The 21544-nt window shown below is 45.1% G+C and overlaps 1 protein-coding gene across 2 annotated transcripts in view; it reads left to right on the forward strand.

Annotated features, from left to right (window-relative positions):
• LOC101110852 (gamma-aminobutyric acid type A receptor subunit rho2) overlaps positions 1-20829 on the forward strand; it is a 41825-nt gene extending 20996 nt beyond the window's left edge. The window contains exons 3-9 of one of the 2 annotated variants that reach the window (XM_060419568.1): positions 6961-7028; positions 8691-8914; positions 9943-10025; positions 10204-10344; positions 12466-12618; positions 13707-13912; positions 18133-20829. In XM_060419568.1, the coding sequence (XP_060275551.1) occupies positions 6961-7028; positions 8691-8914; positions 9943-10025; positions 10204-10344; positions 12466-12618; positions 13707-13912; positions 18133-18444 (1187 nt within the window). In that variant the 3' untranslated portion in view covers positions 18445-20829. The remainder of the gene's footprint in view (positions 1-6960; positions 7029-8690; positions 8915-9942; positions 10026-10203; positions 10345-12465; positions 12619-13706; positions 13913-18132) is intronic. The other variant, XM_027972715.3, reaches the window with a different exon arrangement.
• The last annotated feature ends 715 nt before the right edge of the window (positions 20830-21544 follow it).

Raw genomic sequence — 21544 nt, forward strand, 5'->3', positions numbered from 1 at the left:
AATATACAGCCTTGATGTACTCCTTTCCTGATTTGGAACCAGTCTGTTGTTCCATGTCTGGTTCTAAGTGTTGCTTCTTGACCTGCATATAGATTTCTCAGTATGCAGGTAAGGTAGTCTGGTATTCCCATCTCTTTAAGAATTTTCCACAGTTTGTTGTGATCCACACAGATATTTAAATATATAAATAAAGGTATAAATAAAGATATTTATCTTTATTTTGGCTGTGCTGCACAGCTCAAGGACACCCAGTTTCCTGACCAGGGGTCGGACCCAGGTCCTAGCAATTAAAGCGCTGGGGCCTAACCACTGGACCACCAGGGAAGTCCCAGGGCTCTGCTTTATTGATGAACTATTGTTTAAACTATCATTACTTTTCTTGCTTGACTTCTTTTCCTTCGTTTCTGAATTCTTTCATTTCCCTAATTGGTAACTTCTTGAGTCTGCTCTTTAGAACTCTAAGAAGCCCTCGGAGAATAAAGTCTTTTTCTACAAAAATAGAAACTGGGCACATAGTGGGGCTATTATACCCAAGAAGATCCTGTCCAGCTTCAGTTTTTACTTCTCTTTGACATTCTTCTGTACTGAAGGGAACGAGGGCGGGACAAGAAAGGGAACAAAGTTTTGGATAGAGAGGGTAATCATAAATTCAGCAGGGGGACTCAGTTTCATCCTTCCTCTAAAATTAACCTTTTCCTAGCCTCTTCCTCAAAAAGCCTTTTTTCTACAATCCCCTCTGGGCATTCTCACTCCTCTCCTCCCTGACCTCACCTGCGCCCGGTGACCGATGAAGTCACTATGCACCTGAAGGGTGTTAAATTTAAGAACTTGGTTTGATATCCAGTGGAGACTCCTTCCAGACTTTAACAACAAAAGTGTCAGAGTTTGGTCAGAGATTGGAACCAGGATGGACAAAGAGTCATCAGTTTTTATTTTTTTAATCTTGGCTACGCTGGGTCATTACTGTGGCACGTGGGCTCTCTGGTTGTAGTGCTTGCGCTCCAGAGGTTATCGGTCTAGTTGCACTGTGGCATATGGGATCTTAGTTCCCTGACCAGGGATGGAACCTATATCCTTTGCATTTGAAGATGGATTCTTAACCACTGGATGTCAGGAAAGTACCAAGAGTCATCAGCTTTAAGAGGCGAGTTGGCTGTGGGAGGGACTGAGTGTCTGCAGAGAAGAGAAGGGGCCAGGCAAGAGCTGTGTCACAGAGATGGAAAAGGAAGGGGGTTTCTACTAAGGAGAGTGATCATGGGAGAGAGGTCAGGGAGCCAAGCAAGGCTTAGGAAAAAAGACTCCTCAGCTCAGCAAGTGCAATGGGGGAAGGAAGGCATGGTTGAGCAGGAAGTGGAGACAGCTGGTGGAGATAGCACAGTGGAAGAGTTGAAAACAAGAGGAAAATGGTAACCAGGACGTGGACACTATAAAACCTCACTCCTGGAGTTTCGTTAAAGGTCAGTCGTCCAGTGTCCTCAAACGTGACTATGGATCACCATCATTCCAGGACTTGTGATGTCTCTGGGGCAGGAGACTCAGGGTGGGACCCAAGAATTGCATCGCTAAGTGCCTGGTGATGCTGATGCTGGTTTGTGGAAGGGAGAGCCTTGATCTAGTCCAGCCTCCACTCCCCCACCCCAGGTGGATGGTTAATGCCTGCCATATAGCACTGCTGTACAGGGGCAGTGCTCACCATGAAAAATGTCAGGTCTGTTTTCAAACCAAAATGCTTGATTATATTCACCAACACGAGAAAGAGTTTCAACTTAACTCAGTCTTCAAATTAACTCAGACTTTCTAAGACGCTCTCAAGGAATGGGAAGGGCCATGGAGGAGAAAGTCAAGCCATGCAATCTGCATTGATGAAATTTTCATAAAGTGTATTCATCCATGTTGTTGAATGTAAATGTAACATTCCATTCTAAGAATATACCACAATGTATTTTCCCTATTCTGTAGATAGGTCATGAGGTTTACATAGCTTCCATTTTGCTGGATAATGTCTTCTAAGGTGATTGTACCAATTTGCCCCCACCACTGGCAATGTAGGAGGTTCCTCCTATTGCTCTATATCCTTATCAACACTTAGTGTAGTTGCTCTTTCATATGAGCCTGATTTGTTGGGTGACAGTATCATTATTTCATTGTGGTTCTAAGGGAAATATTAACGCAACTGTGTACTTTCTCATATCTATTGGTTGTTCTTTTGTTAAATGCCTATTCAAATCTCTTGTGCCTTTTTGTACCGGATTATATGATTTTTTTCTTAATGAACTCTTAGGAGTTATTTTTATATTCTATATATGAGCCCTTTGCCAGTCACATGTACTGTGGATATCTTCCACTCAGTAGCTTATTTTTACTTTCTCCATGGTGTCTTTGATAAATAAGAGTTCTTGATTTTTTTGATCAGAATTTTTCATTGACCTACAACATGTATACAGAAAAGTATGCAAATCATAACTGTTCAGCTTAGTAAATTATCAAAAAGTGAACACATTCTTGCAACCAGCACCTTGACCAAGAAACAGAATTTCCAGAACTCCAGAAGTGTCTTTCTCTCCACCGTAGCCAACCATTGTCCTAGCTTCTAACACCAAAGGATTTGTTTTGCCATGGGTTTTCTTAAGGGTAGTGCTTTTTGTGTCTGGATAAAGCAGATCATTGCTATCCTGCTATTTGTGGTTTTGCCTCTTATCTTTGAATCCACGGTCCACTTGGAGTTGTTCTGCACATTTTATGATTTTCATATATACATTGTCTCAGCATTAGTTACCCACTCCAGTGTTCCTGCCTGGAGAATCCCAGGGACAGGGGAGCCTGGTGGGCTGCCATCTATGGGGTCGCAGAGTTGGACACGACTGAAGCAACTTAGCAGCAGCAGCAGCAGCAGCAGCAGCTTTAGTTATTGAAAATACTATTCCCTCTCCAATGATCTGCTGCTGCTGCTGCTAAGTCACTTCAGTCGTGTTCGACTCTGTGTGACTCCATAGACGGCAGCCCACCAGGCTCCCCCGTCCCTGGGATTCTCCAGGCAGGAACACTGGAGTGGGTTGCCATTTCCTTCTCCAATGCATGAAAGTGAAAGTGAAGTTGCTCAGTCGTGTCTGACGCCTTGCGACCCATGGACTGCAGCCCACCAGGCTCCTCCATCCATGGGATTTTCCAGGCAAGAGTACTGTAGTGGGGTGCCATTGCCTTCTCTGCCAATGATCTGCAGTGGTATTTAAAGTCAGGTGTCTGTAAGTGTGTGTGTGTTTCTGGAGTCTCCACTCTGTTCCATTTATTCATTTGTCCATTTTTATACTGGTACTTCACTTTTTCTTTTTAAAAAATTTTTGACCATACCACATGGCGAATGGGATCTTAGTTCCCCCATCAGGGATCAAACCTGAAGGCCCTGCATTGCAAGACCAGAATCCTAACCACCAGAGTCCTAGTACTTCACTTCTGAATTACCGTATTTTTCTAGCAAATCCTGATATCTGGTAGAACAAATCCTCCCACCCTTTTTTCCTTCAAGAAGAACTGTTATCGGAACTTTGAATTTCCTAATAATCTCGTTGTCAAGTTCCACAAGAAAACCAAATGGGATTTTGATAATAATTGCATTGAGTCTATAGTTTAATATGGAGTAATTAATATCTTTGGGCTTCCCTGGTGGCTCAGACAATAAAGAATCTGCCTGCAGTGTGGGAGATCCAGGTTTTATCTCTGAGTTGGGAAGATTCCCTAGAGAAGGGAATGGCAACCCACTCCAGTATTCTTGCCTAGAAAATTCCGTGCACAGAGGAGCCTGCTCGGCTGCTGTCCATGGGATCTCAAAGAGGCAGACATAGCTGAACAACTAACACACACAGTTCAGTTCAGTTCAGTCGCTCAGTCGTGTCTGACTCTTCGAGACCCCATGAATCGCAGCACGCCAGGCCTCCCTGTCCATCACCAATTCCCGGAGTCTACCCAAGCTCATGTCCATTGAGTCAGTGATGCCATCCAACCATCTCATCCTCTGTTGTCCCCTTCTCCTCCTGCCCTCAATCTTTCCCAGCATCAGGGACTCATTTCAAATGAGTCAGTTCTTTGCATCAGGTGCCTAAAGTATTGGAGTTTCAGCTTCAGTCCTGATACAGTCCTTCCAATGAATATTCAGGACTGATTTCCTTTAGGATGGACTGGTTGGATCTCCTTGCAGTCCAAGGGACTCTCAAGAGTCTTCTCCAACACCACAGTTCAAAAGCATCAATTCTTCGGCACTCAGCTTTCTTTATAGTCCAACTCTCACATCCATACATGGCCAGTGGAAAAACTATAGCCTTGACTAGATGGACCTTTGTTGGCAAAGTAAACACACAAACACACAATTAATATCTTTATAATATTGAATCTTCCAATTCAGGAAAATTATTTTTCCTTTACTTAGGTCTTCTTTCATTTCTCTCAGTACTTCATAGCTTTCTTTATAGAAGACATTCAGATATTTTGTTAAATTTATTTCTATGTACCTATTCCTAAATATTTTTTAAAAATATTTATTTATTTGGCTGTGCCAGATTTTAGTTGCAGTATGCGGGATCTTCAATCTTCTTAAACCTGAAAAACCCACATCAGTGTTCTGGAGCCAAGACATGAATGCCTAGTTGACTTCACTAGACTATTTTCTTTCTAACTCTTATAGGGCTTAGACCTACCAAAAACACAAAATTGTTAACGGAAGAAGGAGAAAGGCCAGTAATTTGGAAGAATTTCTCAAAAATCAGGTTGGGAAGGGTGACAAAATGGAGCACTCAGGAGAACTTGGGGATGGAGTGTTAGCCTTGGGCTGCTGGGCCGATCAATGGCCAAGATAACCTTCACTGCCCTGGGACCAAGGGAGGCAAAGTTGTTGGTCCCATTCAAGCTTGGGGGTGCGAGTCCCTGAACACAGCTCTGGAGCCTCCTGAATACACAGATAGTTTCCAACAGCCCAGGATCCTTGACACCTGCCCTGCCCTCCCGTATGGGCAACACCTCATAGCCTTGAATTCACCCTCCCAGGCTTTATTAACTTTCTCTCTAAAGAATGACTGGAGCTACAGAGGGCAAGGCAGGCCCTGGGGACAGAGAGACACAGTAGCAGGCACCAAGCAAGCTGATGTATTTTACCTGGAAATTGTCCAGCCACTGGTCAAACACTGTACTCATTATCTGAAAACCAGGGCACAGTGAAGTGGATCCAAAGAGGGTGATGGCTCTACTATTTCTGCTGTTTGGCTTTTGGGACGACTGGGCATTACAGGCTATGTGGTGCTCTATAGAAAGGGGACACAGGAAAGGGGATAAGGGCTCAAGGGAGGGTGAAGAGCTCTAGCCCTGGGCTGTTTTAATGTCTCAGGGGTAAAGGAGATCCAGAGGACAAGATATTAAACAGCCCTGCTTCCCACGGTGATACTGGGAGCACACGGTCCGGTACAGGGGTCTAGGTGCTGGGAGGGGGGACCCCGGGCAGGTTGCCGGCAGACCCTTCCTCATGTTGCAGTCCCCCCAGGAGAGAAAGACTGGCAGTCAGCCCTGAGGAGGGGGCCTCTGCCTCACACTGGCCATTCCACTCTACCTGGAGCCTGGAATAAGAAAAGACTGGCTGTCCGAGCAGTGATCTTTCATGGGCCCTGACCTGAGCCATCAGTTGAAAGCACAGGAAAATAAAAAGGTCAGCTTATGACCCAATTAATCTGGGAGGGGAAAAGCAAAAATAAAAAGTGGGAATTCCCTGGCAGTCCAGTGGTTAGGACTCAGTGCTTTCACTGCTGTGGGCCGGGGTTCAATTCCTGGCTGGGGAACTAGGATTCCACAAGCCATGTGGTATAACAGACCAAAAAAAAGCAGTGTGTATGTGTTCATTTGTGTTCATGCTTAGGAACACAGAAAATAGCCATGAAATCCCACCAGTAATAACTAAAATGCTCTCATTCTATCTGCTCAGTCAAAAAACCCCAAATCTCTTACGGTAAGATTGCAAGTATTAGCAAACCTACCGGAAGAGGTTTGGGGACATCGGTGAGCCCATCCAATGTCCTGACCCACCAGATCCTGTTAGGATCTCTGATCCTCCTTCCCTGCCCTCAGATAAAGTCCCTGGCCCTCCCAGTCCTCATTCCCTGAGACCCAAACTCCCACCGCCACCCTAAGTTTCTCCCAGCTCAGACCACTGTGGGTCGGCATGCCCCAGTCCTGAAACCACTGGTCAGGGCCCAGAGGCCCCAGGGGCATCAGGCTGGCCTCCAGACAATGCCTTCCTCTCAGAAGGCCCTGTCCAGATGCTACCTGATGCTCTCAAAGACATCTTTTACCTGTGAGTGGAACAGCATTCATTAATATGCCTGACAAATACAGGTTTTTGGTTTTTCCCATTTAAGAGGTTTTTAAAATACTAAATAGTTTTAAATATTAAGATTAAATTTAAATAAATATTAAAATCTAAAAAAATCATTTCACAGAAACATAACATACATAATCCAGCTCATCCACTCATACAAGCATAGATTAAACACCCACCCTGGCCTTCCAGGTGGCGCTAGTGGTAAAGAATCTGCCTGCCAATGCAGGAGACCTAAGAGATGCAGTTCTGATCCCTGGATCAGGAAGATCCCCTGGAGCAGAGCATGGCAACCCACTCCAGTATTCTCACCTGGAGAATCCCACAGACAGAGAAGCCTGGCCAGCTACAGTCCATGGAGTCACAAAGAGTCGGACACGACTGAAGAGACTTAGCACACACACATGTGACCCAGGAAAGACAGTTAAGGTAGACACAGTTCCTGCCTTCATGGAGAAAGCTTAGGCACCCAGCACATCAGGAAGTAGTAAGAAAACCCTCATGGAATTTGAATCACTACCTCACTGCTGCTCTACATGGAAGGCAGTTGGAGCTGTATACCCACCCAGTGGAAGGTGACTTAACCAGCTGTCTTTGCTCCTCTGCAGGCCCTGCCATCCCAGTGGGCGTGGACGTGCAGGTGGAGAGCCTGGACAGCATCTCCGAGGTGGACATGGTACGCGGGGCCCGTGGTGGGCAGCTCTAGTGTGGGATGCCAGGGCTGCTGTCCCGCAGCAGCCTGCGGTGGGCGGGGCCACGCTGGTACTGGCTGTGCCTGGGGGCGGGGCCACAGCTGGAGGGGATAAAACTGGCACTTGGAGGTTGACCCAGGTGCAGGGAAATCTACAGCCGGGGTTCTCTAGCTTCATGGGTCAAAATAACTTGGGAGGGTGCTCTGTCGCTCAGTCGTGTCTGATTCTTTGTGGCCCTCTGGACTGTAGCCCATCAGACTTCTCATGGAATTCTCCAGGCAGGAATACTGGAGTGGGTTGCCATTACCTTCTCCTGGGGATCTTCCCGACCCAGGGATTGAACCCCAGACTCTTGCCTCTCCTACACTGGCAGGCAGGTTCTTGCCCAACTTGTGTTGTCTGGGAAGCCCCGGCCTGGGAGGGGATGTTGATTAAATGCAGATCCTAGGCCCCGTGCCACACTTGCAGATTCAGTCTCTGGGAGTGACAGCCAGCAATTTTTGTTCTGAAGACAGCCCTCAAGTAATGTGAGTGGTCAGACGAGCCACACTCGGAGGAGCACAGGAGGTGGGCGTGTTCACCTGGAAGTCCTGCAGGTCTCTGATCACCAGTGCCCGCCTCTCGCTCTACGGTGGTGTCCAGCAGGATTGGGGGGTCACCAGAGCCTCTTTGAAGAAGTCTCATTTCAGCTGAGACCTGATAGCTGTGGAGAGGGCACAGCAAGAGCTTGTCCGAGGTCTCTGAGGCAGAAGAAACCGGGAGTTTGCAAATAGAAAGACAAAAGAGGGAAGTGAAAGATTAAAGAAATGGGCTGGTTGGTGCTCACCTCTACGGGACCGGCCTGCAGGACAGGCAGGAGGGGTCTGGGTGTAGCTGATAGAGCAGAAATGGGCATCCACTCTGAGCCCAACATCACAGGCATCTTTCCAGCCTTCCTCCACCTACTCCCAGAAGACTTATCTGCGTTTATATCTTAGCTCTGACTGCAGCGTAAGGGCTTCACTCTTAGTTTAAGACACAACCACAGAGACACTTGGTAACAGAATAAGCTTTCAGGCTGAAATTATACTGCTGCCTATCTCTTCATCCATTCATTCCCTTCATTTTTTCCATCCTGCAAATATTTATTGAGCATCCACTTCTCTGCTCTTCCAGGCACTAAACTAGGGTCTGGAGATTCAGTGGTAGGCAGGGCACAATTCTGCCTTCAAAGATCTTACAAGTCTAAGAAATCCTCCTAAATGGGACACTTGACTGTCCAGGTTTCTGGAAGTGTCTACTGAGTTGAGCTGAATGGTTAGCCAATAGGTAAGGAGCCGTGTGTGCACAGGTATTGGTGAGCGTGCAGGGCTTTGGGGAAATCCTGCCTTGCTGGCTCCATGCCAGCCAGAGGGTATCACAGCTGCCATTTTTCCTTTGCAAGGCCTGAAGGAGGAGCTGTGCAGTCTCCTGGGCTCCAGTCTCACAAGGCATGAGAAGGAATCATTCTCTTTCCTGTGGCAGTGGTGGCTGTGGTGCAGCAGGACAGCAGACTGTCACCCAGACCCTGGAGGCTGAGCCTGAGGCAGCCATCATGGCGGTGGAAGGGACAGTCAGGAAGGGAGTTTTGTAAGGCATCTCTGTCTGGTCTTACCCCTGCTCCATAGGACTTCACCATGACCTTGTACCTGCGGCATTACTGGAAGGATGAGCGGCTGGCTTTCCCCAGCGCCAGCAACAAGAGCATGACCTTCGACGGCCGGCTGGTGAAGAAGATCTGGGTCCCTGATGTGTTCTTTGTTCACTCCAAAAGATCGTTCATCCATGACACCACCACAGACAACATCATGCTGAGAGTGTTCCCTGATGGGCAGGTGCTGTATAGCATGAGGTAACCGTCCCCGGGGTCATGGTCTCTGTCTAGAGTCATTCTAATACGTGTGGACAACGCCAGGGAAAGTTTGGCTGATTTACCACTGTATCGTCAGAGCTAAACTGTGTTATTCATTGTAGGTGAGGAAACGGTATTTGTGGAATGAATTAGCTATTCAATTTCAGGTTAAAAAACCACCACAAAGAAAAAAAACAACCCTCTGTTAAAAAAATGTGTGGTCTGTCCATTTAGCCCTGGAGAGTTTGCCACTGTGGTTGGATCTATGGAATACATGGGAAGGTCTGAACCTTCTGATAACAGAACTCTAAAAATGAAATGGCCACCATAGTAGGTGGTAACTTCCCCATCACCGGGGATCTTAAGCTTGGGTTAGGAAACTAATTGAGCCTGAATGAATTGAAGGAGACAATGACCTTCTTTACACCCTCTACCTCTGACAGCCTATGATTCTATCAAACATATTATCAATGTTTATTAATAATAAACATTAGATAAATAGCAATAGCTACTGCTTAATAGGTGCTACCATAGAATGTCTTCTGGGCTGACTTGAGTGATTACAGTCTTATCTCCCACCTTCCTGGCCTGCCTGTACAGTTTGCCAGAATCTGATGCTAATAACCTTGAGTGGGGGCTATGAAGGCATAACCTCTGTAAGAACAATGCCCGGGGGAGGTGCCAGTGTGGGTCATTCACAACCAACACCCTCAGGAGCTGGCATCTGAGCAGAGCAAATACCACCATATACAGAAGACAAAACTCTAAAAGTTAACATAGAGGGACTCAGTGGTTAAGACTCAGTGCTTCCAAAGCAGGGGACACAGTTTCGATCCCTGGTTGGGGAAATAAGGTCCAGTGTGCCACACGGTGCTCTGAAAAAAAAAAAAAAGTTAATTTAGAGACCTGGGTTTCCAAGCTTCTGGAAGGAGGCAGCTGCTCCTGACCACATCTGTGTCCTCCTTACTATGGGTAGACAGGCGAGTCAGTAGGTCACTGAATGAGCAGAATGTTTGTTTGGATTCTAGGATTACGGTCACTGCCATGTGCAACATGGATTTCAGCCACTTTCCCCTGGATTCTCAGACCTGTTCTTTGGAGCTGGAAAGCTGTAAGTATCTGTATTCGTAATGACAGACCTTTGCCTTCTTCCCTCCCTGTGCCATTTTAGTAACTCTGAGACTGAGTACCGCCTGCCAGAGATAAGACCTATTTACTCCCAGGCCCTGTTGCTCCACCTTGCCTCAGAAGACAAGGAGTCAAATTAACTTCTTTTCCTCTCCCCAAAGATGCATATACAGATGAAGATCTGATGCTATATTGGAAGAATGGGGACGAATCCCTGAAAACGGATGAAAAGATCTCCCTATCTCAGTTTCTGATTCAGAAATTCCACACCACTTCCAGACTGGCCTTCTACAGCAGCACAGGTAGCTAACTTCTGCCACAGTTGGGTTCACATGTGGAAGAAAATGCACTAGAATTCTTCTTTGGCCCCCTTCCGATGAAAAGAATTTTTTAATTATTTTAATAATGCATAGAGCAACAAAACAAAAATAGCACTTAAATGCAGAGGATTTAAAAGTTGCTGTCCTCTGAAATCTCATGGCTGGAGGCACTCATTCTGAACAATTCAGCAAATATCCTTGCAGACATCCTGATTAAGTATGTCATTTTACAAAATTATGTAATTTTACAAAATTATTGTTGTTGTTTAGTCACTAAGTAATATCTGACTCTTTTGAGACCCCATGGACTGTAGCCTGCCTGCCTTCTCTGCCCTTGGGATTTCCCAGGCAAGGCTACTGGAGTGGGTTGACATTTTCTTCTCCAGACCATCGTTCCAAACCAGGGATAGAACTGGTGTCTCCCTCTTGGCAGGCGGATTCTCTACCACTGAGCCACCTGGAAAGCCCTTAGAAAAATTACAAAAGTGTAATTTTACAAAAGTCAGGTTTTACACACGATTCTATAAACTGATTCATCTGACTTAACGATATAGATGGATAGCTTTCCAGGGAAATGCATTTACAACCTATATTCAGAGATATAGATTCATTTCTCATGTGTAGTGTGACCTCTTCTTGGACCCTGGGTCCATATTTGAAGTTTTGAGAGTGTCCATTTGTGAACTCTTCTCTGATCTCACCATCAGCCCTTGTAAATAGTTGCCTAGGGGCATCCTAACAAAGTACCACAAACTGGATGCTTGAAACAATAGGAATGTGTTCACTCCCAGTGCTGAGGCTGGAAGCCTGAGCACTCTGCTCCTCCTGAAGGCTCTGGGAAGGAATCCTTCCCTGCCTCCTATCAGCTGCTGGTGGTTGTAGCATCACTTCAACCTCAGCCTTTATTGTTATGTGGCTCCCTGTGTCTCTGGTGTGTCCATGGTATGTCTGACTCTTTGAAACCCCATGGACTGTAGCCCACCAGGCTCCTCTATCCATGGAATTCTCCAGGCAAGAATACTGGCATGGGTAGCCATTCCCTTCTCTAGGAGATCTTCCCAACCTGGGGACTGAACCCAGGCCTCCTGCATTGCAGGCAGATTCTTTACCATCTGACCCACCAGGGAAGCCCGTGTTTTTGTACACCTATGTTTAAACTCCCCTCTTCTCTAAGGACCCCTGCCATTGGGTTATGGGCCACCCTAACTCAAAGGGACCTCACCTTACACTGAAGACCTGATTTCTCAGTAAGGTCACATTCACAGGTGGTGGGAGTTAGGACTTCAATGTACCTTTATACAATATACAGCTCCACAGTAGCCACAGGTCCATAGAGGACTTCTCACTTCCTTACCCTTCCTGTCCCAGTGCTGAGAAGCTCGGGCACAGGTGTGGGAAGATTTTGTGCTACTGTCTGCTCCTGCATGGCCACTATCTCCCCATTTACCTGCCCCCAGCCCCACCCTTCTGTCCACAACATACAACAGTGGAGAAGAGCGAGCCCCAGCCAAGGGTGTCAGGACAGCCCGTGCCAGCTTCCCTTTATGTCCATGGTGCTCACCTTCATCCCTCTCTTCTCTTCTGCTCTGATGTGTATTTGGCACACAATCTTCTTTTCCCATCTCTTCTTGGCAAGTTTAAATAAACTCTTTTCTGAAACCTTTTTTTTTGAAACAAATTATTTATTTTATGGCTGCACCAAGCAGCATGAGGGATCAACCAGGGGTAGAACTTGTGCCCCCTGCAATGGAAGTGTGCAGTCTTAACCACTGGGCTGCCAGGGAAGCCCCTAAAGCCATTTTAAAGAATTTCTTTTTCATTATGTGCTGCTGTTTTGAGCGTTTTATATGAATTAACTACTGTCTACCCAATGAATCTATGGTGTAGATAATATTGATATTCTCCCCAGTTCATAGACCAGAAAACTGAGGCTCAGAGGGATTAGATTTTAGAAAGGAAGCTTATTGTACTAAGGCAACCAATCATGAACTTTTAACTTTCTGCTGAAGATGAATATGATGATGGGGAAAGAAGGGCTCCCAGGAAAGGAGTTTGTTTTTGCCTCTGTGATGGGATCTCACTGCTTCTTCCTGTGTCCCGCAGGCTGGTACAACCGTCTGTACATCAACTTCACGCTGCGTCGCCACATCTTCTTCTTCTTGCTGCAAACCTACTTTCCCGCCACCCTGATGGTCATGCTGTCCTGGGTGTCCTTCTGGATCGACCGCAGAGCCGTGCCAGCCAGAGTCTCACTGGGTAAAAGCACTTGATAAGGTGTGGCAGGGTGGGTTTTTGTTTTTTGTTTTTTTTTCATCCAGTCACTATGTAGAGAAGTAAAAATCGCCATTTAGGGTTCTTAAGTGATGGTCTGTCTGAGTCAGAGGAGCGAACTTTCCTCCTGCTTCTTGCTTTCCAATTCCAAGCTGCCCTCAGTTTCCCAGACCACGTGGTGAAAACCTGAGGGAGCTCAAACCACACCACCTCTGCTCAAATCATTTCAGAAAGAGAGTACTTTCAGAAAGTCCACTTTCTGGATGTGGACTTCCACCACTGGCAGCGTCGGAGCTCGGTACTTTGATAAATGAGGCAATTCGACAAATGCCCAAACTTACTCTGTAAATACAAAAACTTAGTTTGTTGGCTTTGTTTAGACAGAGTTTGGGAGCAGGGCCCATGTTTCATGATTTCTTGGAAGGAGGGGGGCTGCATTCCCTGGAGTTGCGGCTTAGCCTTAGAAGCCCCTAAGTGTCAGAGTCAACACTTGCACCTCATCATTGTCAGTTTGGACAAAATCAGGTTGGGCCCTGAGACATGAGAGGGTTTGACCAGCAAGGCACAATGAGGAAGAAACTGGTGTGACAAGCTTTCTGGACTCAGATGAAGGCAGACGTGTTCTTTTCTTGAGGTTTGGGACGCCTCCTTGAGAGGAGTTCTTTAGCCCCTGCTTTTAAATTTTTATTAAATTAAATTAAATTAATTAGTTTTAAATTTAAATTCAATTAGTTACATTTTTATTCAATTTAAAAAAATATTTTTTTATTGACGTATAGTCGATTTTCACAGTGACTGTTTTAAATTCCACATCTGAGCAGATCCTCTGGGATGCACCATGGATCTTGGCAGTCACATCACAGAGACCCCCAGCTGCAAGGGGCTCAGAGTAAAAGGGGACACGCAGTGAGTGGCCCAGGAGGAGAACGGGGTGGCTGCTTTGGAGCAGACCCTCACACCTCTATGAGGTGGAAACCTGCCAGGGGCACTTCTGGTTGGATATAAGAGAGAGAATGTAAAATGGGGCCGCCGTGTACGCTTGTCAGAGGCTGAACTAAAGCTGGACATTGCAGGGATCACCACGGTGCTGACCATGTCCACCATCATCACGGGCGTGAACGCCTCCATGCCCCGCGTGTCCTACATCAAGGCCGTGGACATCTACCTCTGGGTCAGCTTCGTGTTCGTGTTCCTCTCGGTGCTGGAGTACGCGGCCGTCAACTACCTGACCACCGTGCAGGAGCGGAAGGAGCGGAAGCTGCAGGAGAAGGCGAGAGAGGTTTCATTCATTTCCTTGTTGGAGTCCATGCTGCTGGTTGGATGAGGACAGTGGGAGGGAGAATGTTTGTGCAAAAGGAGGAGGATCCATTTCAGAATATTCTAGCTTCTATCACAAGGGATCCCAGGAAGTAGCTCGTCTTTGGACTAGACTTGGGTTCTTGGTCTCAGCTCTGCCACTTCTCTTGGGCCTCAGTTTCCTCATCCGTTTTAAAAAAGTAAAACGGAATCCTCACCCCACCTACCTCCCAGGGTTACTGTTAAGGGTTACAACACCCTTGCAATAATGTATGGGAAAGTTACTTTGAAATTGTGTGGTTCTAGATGCACGTAAAGTCTCACTATCATTCCTGAACATGTTTAGGGAAAATGTCTCCATGGCCTTTGAGCAGAAAAGAGGAAAGTTCTAAAATAAAAAACTCATATATTTATCAGTTCTCTGGCCCATTGATCCTGAGACTTTAGCCTTTAGGTTCATTGGAAATACTGTGCTATCTACACAGCGCTGCACTACACTAAAGTATACTATGAGATGGAATGCAAATGGGCAAATGGGCAAATGGGCAATGCATGTGGGCAGAAAGGGAAAGTCTATTCTATTCACACACAGACTCTTATTAATCATGTTAAGAAATAAAATGCCAGCTTGTTACCAAATCCTTACTAATCATTGCACTAATAAAAATTATGTTCATCTGAAAGATGTAGAGATTAGGGGACTGAAAAATCCTACATTGATGCATGTCTAGATGTCTGGGAGCTCCTTTGCATAAGAGAGCTTTAAATTTTAGGCAAAGAGGATGTGTTGCATTTTCAAAAATAGTCTTTCAATTCCACAATATATCTGCTAAGTATTTTCAGGGTGTCTTCAAATATGCTAGAATGTTTAAGATACACATTACAAGTTCTCTTCAGAAATTTTCTGCTTCAGCATTTGGGTATTTGTTCACATTTTCAATAATCTGTACGTTGATCATTATCCAATGCCTTTGATTCTACTTAAGCACTTGATTTATAATCTGTTAGGCTAAAGCTGAAACTCCAGTACTTTGGCCACCTCATGCGAAGAGTTGACTCATTAGAAAAGACTCTGATGCTGGGAGGGATTGGGGGCAGGAGGAGAAGGGGACGACAGAGGATGAGATGGCTGGATGGCATCACTGACTCTATGGACATGAGTCTGAGTGAACTCCGGGAGTTGGTGATGGACAGGGAGGCCTGGCGTGCTGTGATTCATGGGGTCGCAAAGAGTCGGACATGACTGAGCGACTGAACTGAACTGAACTGAACTGAGGCTTTCCTTGTGGAGAGCTTTTCAAAAAAAATAGCAAAGCTTTCCTCTAACAAATATGGACTTACGAACTATTAACCTCATATAACATGTTCTCAGGCAGATCATCAACCTATTACCATATGATAAGCCTGGTCTTGGGCAGTGATGATACAACGCTATCTAAGGAGCAAAGAGGAAGTCATCAGTGGACAGACCATTGGTCCCAAGTCTAGTTCCCTGTCTATGGGAACAGAAATCCGGGCAGTAAGGACTTGCTCTCCACTGTTGTCAAACATGTGATTGAAAGGTTGAGAAGGTGTAGTTAGTTGCTGGAGGCTAGACAGGTGGGGAGACATGAAATCTCTCTCTCACTGCTCCACAGAGAAATCACTATTCACGACTGTTAACATGGCCCCCAGGGGAGCTGAGGTTCCCAAAGAGGCCTGGATTCACCTTCTCAGCCTACTATAGATGAAGATTCCAGGCATACCCCATACCTATGGATTAAGATTCTCTGGAGCTGGCACCCTGGAATTGGCATTGCTGACAATTTCCTGAGCAATTCTGATGCCCACTAAAGTCTGGCTTCTGCTCTGCAGACGGCAAGTCTAACCAGAGCCTGCTAGATTCACCCAGGTTCAAAAGGGGGCTCTATGCTGCTTTGGGTTGAAGCTGGAAGGCAAAGCGTGGAGGCACGGGGTCTGCTCCACCGTATGTGCTCAAATTCTTTGGCTGATTGTCCAGACCTGCCCAATGTGCCAAGAGCCGCTTAATTTTTCTTAGAAATGAGCTGATGTGGGAAATAGAGATTTTCCATAATCTTGAGCATCACCTGATTCTAACTCAAAATCTTAAAAGTCTGTGTTTGTTTTAGCAGACAGAATTTAAGCTTAGAGCATGGAAAAGGAGTAAAGACCTGTGTCTTAAAAAAAGAAGTCCTCAGTGATAAAACAATGTCTCATAATGTTACCAAGTTTGGGTGTGATTATATCTAAGTGCAAAGAATTGAATAGATGACCTCTTATTAACCCTTATCCTTAAAATCTATGTTAATTAATCTAGGAATGTATTAGTGTGCTACTTAATTATTATTGCTGATGGGACAAGACATAGAGATTATAATGAAACAATCATGCCTGATTAAAAAAATAGCTCTCCAAACTACAGATTTCTTCAAGTGTAAAAATAATTCAAGTAATTTTGATTTTTCTCATCTATTTTTGTATCCTAATGCCTCTTGGTATCCATCTGTATATTTCAAAATCCATGACAGTAGGAGACAGGGTGTAAAATGTTATTATTTTACTTTCGCAGATGGAAAAGGCACACTGAGAGCAGAGTTTGAAACATATTACAACCAACAGACTGAGAATAAACCCATGGTCAGTTGGCTAGCATCATACCTTTTTCCAGCATCAATCAAACACAAATCCTTTTTACTAGGGTATGTGAATCCTTGTTTAAATGTTTAATAATCTGTACATAGATTAATATCAAATACCTTTGGATTATATTTAAATACTTTTGGACTTTATACAGGAAAATATTCTTTCCTGTGTAGAGTCATTCAAAATATGGCAAAGCCTTCGTTCAAAAAATATGGGCTCATGAGCCAAACGTTAACTGGTGCCAACTTTGCTGAGGAGTTAAGTAGGAGGAGGAGTTAAGTAAAACCATTTCCCTCCCTCCACCTTATAGTTTCTCTGAATGTTTTCATACTTGCAGAAGTGGTTGAAAAAATAGGATAATGTACATCCATACACCCTGCCCCTCCATCCAACATTGTTGACATTTTGCCATTTTTGTGTGAACTTTTTCTCATATAAACATATCTTTTGGTCAGTGCAGTTGAACCATTTAAAAGTACAGGGCAAAGGGCTGGTGGGAGAGGGGTTAAATTAAGAGTTTGCAATGAACAGATATACACTACTGTATATAAAATAGATAAACAAAGACGTACTGTATAGCACAGGGAACTGTATTCAATAGCTTGTTATAACCTATAATGGAAAAGACTCTGAAAAAGGTCTCATATATATCTATTTCTATCTGCATATGCATGCTGCTGCTGATCTGCATATGCATACTTATATATATAAAACTGAATCGCTTTGTTCTATACCTGAAATTATACATTGTAAATCAATTATACTTAGAGGATTATCCAAGAAAAATAAAATAAAACAATAAAAATACAATACAGGCAGGCACCATGACCCTTGAACCTTAACTGTAACCCTTTAAAATAAGGACAGTCTCCTACCTAATCATCTTTGTATTTATACATAGAGGTGGGGGCCCCTGGCTGGAACCAGAATATGTGGATTTGAAGTCCTAATTCTGATACCAGCTGTCTGATCCCAGGAGAGTTGTATAGCTTCTCTTGTTCTTAGTTTTTGCTTCTGTAACTGAGGGCATTTAGACTAGATAAGTGGTTCTTGGTAGAATAACCTGAGAGCCTTAAATCAATTAGTCTAGAGTGGAGCCTAGGTGTGCCCAGTTTAAAGCACTCCCAAGGTGATTCTAATATGCAGCTAGGGTAGAGAGTCATTGGACAAAGTAATCTCTGGAGATGTTGCTAGTTCTGCTTTCTGTGGTTCCGAATAGCTGTGGGCTAGTACTTTGGCCACCTCATGCGAACAGTTGACTCATTGGAAAAAACTCTGATGCTGGGAGGGGTTGGGGGCAGGAGGAGAAGGGGACGACAGAGGATGAGATGGCTGGATGGCGTCACTGACTTGATGGACGTGAGTCTGAGTGAACTCCGGGAGTTGGTGATGGACAGGGAGGCCTGGCGAGCTGCAGTTCATGGGGTCGCAAAGAGTCGGACATGACTGAGCGACTGAACTGAACTGAACTGAACTGATATTCTCAGCCAGGCCCCTTCATCTGGATCTCTTCCAGGTCTAAACGTGCCTGACATCTCCCCCTGTGTTTGTTGCCCGCAGTTCCCATGCATGTGTGGAATGCTTCACTCAAGAACCATGATGCTAGATGGAAGTTACAGTGAGTCCGAGGCCAACAGCCTAGCTGGGTACCCGAGAAGCCATATTCTGCCAGAAGAAGAAAGACAAGACAAAATAGTGGTCCACCTGGCCCTGAGCAATGAATCCAGCTCCTCCAGGAAGAAGGGGCTTCTGAAGGGCCAGGTGGGTCTTCGCATCTTCCAGAACACCCACGCCATCGACAAGTACTCCCGGTTGATATTCCCAGCTTCCTACATATTTTTCAACTTGATTTATTGGTCAGTGTTTGCCTAGGGACTCCGAGGCTATGCCTGGCGAAGGTAACTTCTAAACCCTTGGACTGTCCTGCCTGGTGTGGACATCTATGGGGTCTGGCTGGCTGTCCACACATGGACCTGCTGACCATGTCCCCTCACAGACAGAGCAGCGGCTCCTGGACCACCTTGAGCAGAATCCTGGCCCCTGGAGGACCCCAGGAGCCCTCCAGCTGCCCTTCTCCAGACCTCGTGGGCTTGCTCGTCATTCCCGCTGTGCTGTGTCCCACTTCTTGCCTCTCTGGGACTGTCTTCTTCTGTTCTTGTGTGTGAACAGTTTCATGAGGGCCCCCTTCCAATAAAGAAAAGGCTCAAATGCCTTCCAGATAAATATTTGGAGACCCTTATAAGGCCTAGGATTCTGTTATAGAGGAAAGGGGAAAATGAAAGGCAAGCTTAGGGGCTTTCTTGACAGGAGACAGGAAATGAGGATTCAAAATGGAAATGAAAAAATCTGTAAACTCTACACCTGGATTAAGTGCCTATCTAGGAAAGAAGAAAAAGGAAAACTCAGATCCCAGACAGGAAATGATTTGACCTGAGTGAGTCTGGCAACTCCCATGATTTTGCAGTATTAAGGAACATCATTCTTTCATCCATCCATTCAGCCACTCATTAAGTATTGAATACCTAGCCTGTGCCAACGCTTATGTTTCTCAGCAATATGTGACAATATACACTGAATATTGCCTACCAGGGAGACACTGCCCAAACTCATCAGGATGCAGAGTTTTTTGAGGGGGCTGGCCATCTGGATACAGCTGACTCTCCATATGGTTGACCTTAGTCTCCCATTCCTCCAGAGGCTGAGTTGATAACCCTTGGCCCAAGACCCCATCATAAATCAAACTGTTAGCCTAGACCATCTGGCATGGCTGTAGGCCCCCAGGTGAACAAAGACCCTCCTATCAGGTAGGACAATTCAGGGGTCTAGAAGTTACCTCCCAAGAGCTGGAGGCCAAGGCCCAAATCTGTCTTTTGGTAATCCTGTACTACACAATAATCCTTGTCAATTCCTCATTGTTAATGTGAATAACTCTGCTTCCAGTCATTAGAAGATTCATGTAACAGACATTTAAAAACATCCCTACAGTAGATATTGGGCTTTCCTGGTGGCTCAGATGGTAAAGACTCTGCCTGCAATGCAGGAGACCTGGGTTTGATCCCTGGGTTGGAAAGATCCCCTGGAGAAGGTAATGGCAACCCACTCTAGTATTCTTGCCTGGAGAATTCCATGGACAGAGGAGCTTGATGGGCTATAGTCCATGGGGTCGCAAAGAATTGGACACAGCAGAGTGTCTAACACTTTCACTTTTTTTCACTACACTAGACATAGTGGGGTCCAAAGTAAGAAGAAGACATAATTATATTCTCACACAGCCCTCAGAGAAAGGACTGGTCAAGGATGGTCAAGGATGTGATATATGATTATGTATACATTAAAAATGTTACACGCAACAAAAATGGTTCAATGTGTAATGGAAATTCTGAGGAAGGAATGATTTCCAGTGGAAGGCTGAATCTCGTGGAGATAACAGCTTCTGAGCTGTTCCCTGAAGGTTGGGGATCTGGAGAAGAAATGTTCATGCCAAGTGCACATGTAGACAGTACATGCTAAACGTGGGCTTTCCAGTATGGTAGCCACTGGCCATGAATTTAAATTTAAGTTAATTAAAGTTAAAAAAACCTGAGTTCTTGCCACACGGCTTTAGCCACATTTTAAGTGCTCTACTCAATAGCCATATGTGGCCAGTGGCTGCTGTATTGGATAGTGCAGAGTTATAAAACATTTCCACAGTCACAGAAAGTCTCATTAGTGCTGCTGTGGATGGAAGGATTGGCCTGAGCAAAAAGCTTGAGAGAGGCAGAATAGTTTGGGATCGCAGAGTGTAGAGTTTGTGGGGCAAGTCATCTTTTTTTTTGCTGGATCCTAGTTTGCGGGAAGAGGTGAGAGACGTGCTATTTCTGCAACACTCAGAGTCATGGCAGGTCCCCCAACCTCTCCCTGCCCACCCATGCTGATGGAGACAGAGTCCCCTCCATCTAGTTGCCTGGCCCAAGACCAGTGGCTCTCCCAGCCTCGTAAACAAATGAAGAATGAAGGTACATAAAGAAGGAAATTGCATGGTACAGGGCATCTGGAAATGTTTAGAAACCTTTACTCTCTGGAGACTCTCTAGGCCCCACTGCTGCTCAGAGAATGATAATTACATTGTCTTTAAAAATACATCCTGTTGCTCTAGTTGTCGTATTTAATTTCAGCACTGCTTGACTTCTGACCACGTTGTCTTCATAAATGGAAGCTCTTATAGCATGGTGGCCTGTTCACACTTAACAAAAATAAAGATGTATTTTAACTAGCTTATATAGTGAACTGGCATTCATTCTATAGCAAACAGAATTGTAAACAGCATTTTATCATGAGCCAATAACACCTTCGGATTTAGCACAGTCTTATTGCAGTGTAATAATGTGACTCTACGTGAGAAAGGTAGAGATTTAAATGAGGTAAAGAGGAGACAACTGTAGGAGTGGAGAACAGGAATTAAAGAAACGTTGAGAAGAGAATGATTCACCGTAGAGAGAGGACAGATGAGTGCACATAATTGTTATCAGAGATGCTTGAATGATGCTTGACTTCACTGAATCTAAGGCACCATCAAATGTAAGATGCCCCCATAGTTTATGTACCACTGAGAGGAAAAAATGCTGCTAATTAACTTACAGCAGTCAACGATTATAGGATGAATCCCGACTTCACCAATGTTAAATTGTAAAACATGTGTATGCTGGAATAAAAGAAATAGGTATTATACAAATACTGATGATCAGACACACTTCTTGGACACCAAGGAGACAACATTTATCGTGCACTTGTCTTCAAGGCCTTATGCCCAGGTGGGAGATGGGGTGGTGCCTGGGGTGGTAGCAGATAAAGAAATGAATGGGAAACTCCTTTTAGTCACTAAGAAACTTACACTGGGGAATTCCCTGAAGGTCCATGGGTTAGGACTTGATGCTTTCACTGCTCAGGCCCAGGTTCAATCCCTGGTGAGGGAACTAAGATCCCACAAGGCTGT

This window comes from Ovis aries, chromosome 8 (assembly GCF_016772045.2).
Source record: "Ovis aries strain OAR_USU_Benz2616 breed Rambouillet chromosome 8, ARS-UI_Ramb_v3.0, whole genome shotgun sequence".
Taxonomy (NCBI): domain Eukaryota; kingdom Metazoa; phylum Chordata; class Mammalia; order Artiodactyla; family Bovidae; genus Ovis; species Ovis aries.